At 35.8% G+C, this 6,934-nt stretch overlaps 1 protein-coding gene across 1 annotated transcript; it reads right to left on the minus strand.

Moving 5' to 3' along the window:
* Positions 1-3,776: 3,776 nt before the first annotated feature.
* Positions 3,777-4,717, minus strand: LOC150057466 (olfactory receptor 14A2-like). Its single transcript, XM_090340028.1, has one exon. The coding sequence runs from the start codon at positions 4,701-4,703 to the stop codon at positions 3,777-3,779; it is 927 nt and encodes a 308-aa protein (XP_090196154.1). The 5' UTR covers positions 4,704-4,717.
* Positions 4,718-6,934: the final 2,217 nt, after the last annotated feature.

A 6,934-nucleotide genomic window follows, 5' to 3' on the forward strand; every position in this document is an offset into this window, starting at 1 on the left:
ACGCACATACACACATACACTTACAGTCATACACATACATTGTCTCTTTATTTCTCCCACACAGTAATTAAATAAATACAATTTTAGTAGCATAGCTTTTGTAAAATCTACTATTGAAACAGACAAATATTCAATAATGTTAAATGTTTGCATTTCACAGAACTCTGTTCATGTGCTAAAAGTTAAATCATTCCTATGAAACACTCATCAATGCACCAATTTGGCAATGCATACAAATATCCTTCCCCATAGAATGAGCCAATTGTGTCTGTGCGTTAGGATGATTTCTCACTTTCTTTTATCACAGTTTGTTTTTCGAGACCACAGTCATGAAGTGAGGTGTGTAAGGAATCTAATGCAGGTTTTTCTTGTGTGAACTTTATTTAGCTGCCAAAGATTATTGCCAAGAAGAGCAGATATATGAGTTTAAAAATTTAAACTTTATTTCCAGTTTTGCTTCCAGGGTTAATAAATTGAAAGACAAAGCCCCAATGTATAATTTTTATGTTTTCCAATGATCACATAACTTTTTCCCAGCATTTTAGTTGATTTGATTATTTTTTTATCTCTGCTGTGATCGAACCTAGTGCCTCCAGTGTACGGAACTACTTTTCTTCCACTGACACACACTCCCAGAATATCCACCATCCTCTTTGCAGAAATCAGGGTTATCCTCTCACCACTCAAGACAGAAAATAATTCTCAAGAAAACAATCATGGAAGGTACACATACTGTGAAATTCTCTTCCAAGTGCTCTCCAAAGCCCCTGAGTAGCTGTTCATTGTTAGTTACTATCATTTTTTCCACAAATTTACTAACCTTTGGAAGTGCAAATATTTGAAATCTTTGTCTTATCATTGTAAAGGATAACCAACTCACATTTTATTTAGTGTCCTTCATTCTTACTGACTTTGAGTATCTTTCAATGTTTATTTGCCTTTTGAGCACTTTATTATAAACCTTACATACATTATTTAGTTAATATGAATTAAATGCTTTCAAGAAGTAATGCAGCAAAAAAAGAAGTAATGCATACCCATTACCTGATGAATGTTACTGTAGCCCTTCTATACATCACCCCAACAATAAAATACCAGTTAAAAATAAAATAAATTAACAAAGTAATTAAATGATGGTTTAAAATTACTTTTTTCATGATATTTGCCAGATAGATGGTGCATTAATTCCCATACATTGATACCCTTTCACATGTCTTGGTCCCCATTTCCCTCCCTCCCACCCCATCCCTCATCTTGTTTTCCCCTGTTCCCTATTCAATTTCAAATGACCAAATACAAATATATCCAATATATCAGGTAACAAAGTGAGATACTGTAACAATATGAGATAACCAAGGGACAGCAAAAGAGATGAGAGATAACATAGTACCTTAAGAACAACAATCATTCATTATATGGCTTACGTTTCTATATCCTAGAGATCCTTATATTTCCTATGTGTATCCTAAAAATATTTATTGTATATTTTTGAGATTATCTTTTGATATTATTATCTCTTGTTATATGGTGTTACATAAGAATTGAAACATTGATACATTCATATTTATTAGTAATTGTCACTGAGAATTTTGTTATTGTGTTTAAGACATTTCATGTTGTAAAATTTGAGCATACCTTGATACATCCTGGAATTCCAATTGGCACATTTAGTTCAATAATTCAGATGAATTCAGGATGTTTGTAATGATATATAGAACTTAAAAGATATGTACTCTAATTATTTCATAAAAGTCATTGTTCCTTGTATTGATTTCCTCTGACAACTGTGCCTCCTCCCTTTACCTTACCATGCTTGAGAATGGGTTCATTTCCCCTCCCTCTACACTTGGTCCCTATGCAGTCATTGAAACACACCTTTTCAATAGGTATAATGTTATAGACATCTTGATATAATGCTTTTACTCACTAATATAAATTGTTTAATTTTTATTGATATTTAGCCATACATATCAATTTTTAGATATGAATTTATTCAGTTACACATATGGCTTCAATTCATATATTGGGCATAACAATCACACACATCATCTTAACCATTTCATTAAAGTAGCCTTAAGCTTTTTGCACAATGTCTCCAATTGATTCTCTTGAAGACACAAACACCTCTTCCTGGGTTCCACTCCCTTCTGGCTAGCTAAAGCTCCATGGCAGTGATCCCTTTTCCTACTTCTCTGTTCTTTCCAAAGTAGCCAAGCTGCTCACTTTATGACCACTTCAGTGACAAGCCCTTAGGAAAACAGGGAGTCAGGGGGAAGGATTGTAAGAGACAGGCATAGACCTCCACCACCTTCAACTTGTTTGCTTGAAGCTAGAGGGCAGAGGGTAAAAGAGGAGCACAAGGCCCTCTGGCAGATCCTGCGTGATTAGGAGTCTCCTGGCATGGCTTCCACCCTGCCCTGATTCACTGAGAGCCAGTTCCATGCCTGTACTAGGATCCCCACCAACATTCCTCTCTACTGTGAGCAAAAAGTGGAATGTTCACTGTTGAAACCATGGCTAGCCTGATTTGTGGTCATCTCTTAACGTCTTCTTAATCTCCTGTTACCAAATGTGGGCGGGGAGGGTAACAAAGGGGGTAAACAAGTTTGCATCATTCAGCCACATAAAATACATACAACATATAAATACTTAAATCAGTAAAATGTTGCCAAAATAAATGTAAGTAAGGCTTTCTTATGAGTCCCTTCTCTTCTAACATTCTTCTCATTAAATTCTGGTAATTAGTTCATGTTTACATTGATGATATATGTGAAACATATTGCCTGAGAGACAGACCATATAGTGGTATGACCTTAAAAGTCTATCAGGGAAAAAATAAGGATAAATTTATGTGTAAGTGTTGAGAAAAGTTTCACTGAATTCTGTTACAGTATTATGTTGATGGTACACAAAGAAGTTGTCAGATGTTTGATGTTTGAAGATATCATTCACTAAATGTAGTGAATGCCGTTTAAATAGTTAATGTGAAAAAAGACTGATGACATGAATGAAAATTTGCTCATTAATTAAAATTCACAGAAATGCTAGATTATTTTGTCCCTCCTTCCCACCTTCTCTCTCTTGCTAGCTCTCTCTTTTCTTTCTTTCTTTCTTTCTTTCTTTCTTTCTTTCTTTCTTTCTTTCTTTCTTTCTTTCTTTCTTTCTTTCTTTCTTTCTTTCTTTCTTTGTCTATCTTTCTTTCTTTCTTCTAACTTTGCTAGTCCTGGGGCTCAAACTCAGTGCCTGAGCTTCTTTGGATCAAGACTTACACTCTGCCACTTGAGCCACATCACTAATTCTGGCTTTTTCTGCTCATGTGGTACTGACGAATTGGACCCAGAGCTCCGTGCACGCCTAGCAAACACTCTACCACCAAGGCACATTCCCAGCCCATGATGGATTATTTTCTTAACATTTAACAATTAAATGCAAACTTTGGAAAGTTAATTGAATATGACACAGAATTTCCAGGTACATTAAGCAGATTATATATACATATATCTTGTACACTCTGTAGCAAATAAACAAGTTATTGTCTCATGATTACTATGATATTTCCCAGAGTTTTAACAGATTGTATAGCTTGTCTTCAAACTCAGATTGAAAATATTAACCTTCACTCAGAGAAGTAAACTCATTCTGAATGACAGGAAACTAAACATATTTCCTTTTCTTTCTGAATGACTTTCCGAAGTTACAAAGATCATTCGGTGTTAACTAAGAGGCAGTATGTCACTCACATCTGCTTGGGTGGAGGTGCTAACGGAAATGAACTTCTAAACCTTGAGTCTTTGGAGCAACCTTATTAGAGCCCCTTTCATGTCACTATTCCTCAGGCTGTAGATCACAGGATTAAACACTGGAGGCAATACAGTGTAGATAACAGAAAGCAGCCTGTCAAGAACTGTTGGCGTACTTGAAGGTGGTTTGAGATAAACAATACAAGCAGTTAGCATAAAAAGACTGAAAACAAGGAGATGGGGGAGGCAGGTGGAGAAAACTTTGGACTGACCTTGAGTAGTAGGAATCTTCAGCACAGTGGAGAAAATATAGACATAGGAGATCACAATGCAGATGCAGCAAGACATGCCTGCATACAGACCAATTGCTATGCTTACATATACTACAATGGGTGTTTGAGAGCACAAAATCTTTAGCAGTGAGGGAATATCACAGAAAAACTCGGGGATCACACTGGAGCCACAGAAAGGCGTGGAGAATGTGCCAGCTGTGTACACAGCTCCAAAGAGACCACCAAGAGCCCAGGAAGCACCTGCCATCAGTGCACAGGCCCTGCCATTCATGATGGCCTCATAGTGCAGGGGATGACAGATGGCCACATAGCGGTCATAGGACATGGCAGTGAGGACAAAGGTCTCTCCTGCAGAGAAGGAAGTCATGAAGAGTATCTGGAAGGCACATCCCAGAATGGAAATGGAATTGTCATGAGTGAAGCTGTCGATGATAAAGTTTGGGACTGGAACTGATATAAAGGAGACATCCAACAGAGACAAGTTCTTCAGGAAGAAGTACATGGGCGTTTGGAGCTTCAGGTCAAGAGTGATGAGAGTGGTGATGAGAAGATTACTCATCAGGGCTGCCAGGTACATCAGCAGGAAGAGCACACCATGGAAGATCTGCAGCTCTGGCACATCAGAAAACCCCAAGAGGAAGAATCCTGTCACCAAGGAGACATTGGCCATGCTGATTCTCTTCACTGCCTGATAAAAGGGCAGATATGAGAACATACTCCATAATGTTCACAGAATCATCTACATGTAATCATTTACTTGAAATGAATCATTTAACTATCTTAGTTACGTCTACACTTGCTTAAAAACTTCATTCTCTCTTTCATTCCTCTGCTTGAACCCAAACATTTTCTCTGTGTGTCTGTCTGTTTCTGTCTGTCTATCTGCCTGTCTGTCTATCTGTCTATCTATCTATCTATCTATCTATCTATCTATCTATCTATCTATCTATCTATCTCTCATCTTATTCTCTATGTTTTATGCTGTAGATTGATCTTGGTTATTGGTACATGCTGAAAAATTAATCTATCACTGGCCTATGGCAGCAATAGCTACCTATAATTTATTCCATTCAAAGCAATTGTCAAAGTTAGGGGTAAAGTAGTCTTTATTTGTCTTAAACTTTGAGAGTGAGATTTGAGAAGGGTTTTTTAGTTATTGGTGTTCTCTTATTGCCTCTTAAGGATTCTCTTTGTAATTTTCAGCCTATTCAGTGATCTAGAACAAGAATTAGAATGCTTGCACTATGCAGTAATGGTTAAAAACAAGAGTAGATAGTACAAATACCCTAGCATGTATTTGTGTGGAAACATTACACTTCCCCCTTCAAATACATACGGATACTATGTTTCACATTTATAAGCAAGTAAATAACAGAAAAAATCCTAAAATAATATTAATCTGTCATTATAAGAAGTTCACTTTATCTTTTGGCCTCTACCTTACTATTCTATAGATGGCTACAAATTCACTAAACACCGATGTTGTACCCATTTACTGGGCATTTATATTAAATAGTTTTGTCTTATTTTTCAAGACATATTTTGTCACTATGACAATAACTTAGATTCTGCTTTTCATAAAAGCATTGTCTCATCACTAGTAACTGCAGATGCCCTATGGCATAAAAGTTTGTCTTCTGAGACTTCACTTTGTGTCTATCCCATTGCATTAACCTTTTCTTTTTGATATAAATTTATGTACTTTCTCAATTCCAAATGATAGTTTATACTTCCTGTGATATTTCTCTACTGGTCAACCATAGAAATGATCTCTGAAAATATACTCTTCCATTGTTTGAAAGTGTGAGTCAGTTTTCTCCTCAGTTCCATATTTTATAGGCATGATTAAAGAGAATTCGTGTACTCATTACTGGACTTATGTAACTGAACCTCTTCTGTATATCACCTTTACAATGACAACTTAAAAAGATTGTTCATCTAATGGTCCAGAGCCTGGAACGACACCTGGAATTCTTTCATACTTACCATAAAAGTCTCCAGCACAGTGTGCCTTGTAGGGCGATCATTACACGATGGGCTGCACCTTGTAAGTAAGATCATAGATCAGGCAGAAGTACATTCTGCAAACAAATGAAATTGGCCCATGAGCAGTGGTAATTGCCTCATTACCAAAGCAGATTATCTTTCAGCAGTGCCAAAAAAACTGTGACTAGACGTTCAATACTGAACAACAGACATCTGATGGATCAAGGATGCATGAATATGCATACTTCCATCTTTCCATATATGATCTTGGAGCTTCTGTCATTACCAAGAAGATAGAATTGGAATAGTTGCTTGATGTTCTTTTCTACTTAATATAGAGAAAGTAATTAAATTTTTACCTGCTTCTCACAATTACTTCTTTCTGCTCGATTTCTAAGGTAAGTTAATATATGTTGTTGTCTGGAACTCATTGAAGTCATAGTATCAAGGTTTGAGAAATAATGTACTCATTACCTAAAGCATATCCCCCAAAATACAATAAAAATGAAGATAGTAAAGATAAAAAGATAGTTACTGTTGACATACTCAAATGAAATAATGTGCTCCTGGTTTAAAATAGAATGTTTAAATGTTTTATTTCTCAATAAGAAATCTGAGATTAAATGTTCTTGGTGAGAATCAATAAACCATTAGCCCTTTCAACCTGTAGGTACTTACACATGTAGACATTTAATTGTAAGTTCAATTTTCATAATTAGAGTGGAGAAAGAACATTTCTTTGAAATAATTATGTTTACTGATAAAAGAATACTATTTATCAATCATATTAGATAATTAATTTCACTGAGCATTTCTCTGAAACAGGGGACAGATCCCAGTCACAGGATCAAAATTAAAAATTTAAGTTGAAAATGTTTATGGAACAATAGAAAAGTATTGGGAATAAAGTGAAGG

The sequence above is a fragment of the Megascapheus bottae genome, chromosome 10 (genome assembly GCF_031878675.1).
Source record: "Megascapheus bottae isolate mThoBot1 chromosome 10, mThoBot2.hap1, whole genome shotgun sequence".
Taxonomy (NCBI): domain Eukaryota; kingdom Metazoa; phylum Chordata; class Mammalia; order Rodentia; family Geomyidae; genus Megascapheus; species Megascapheus bottae.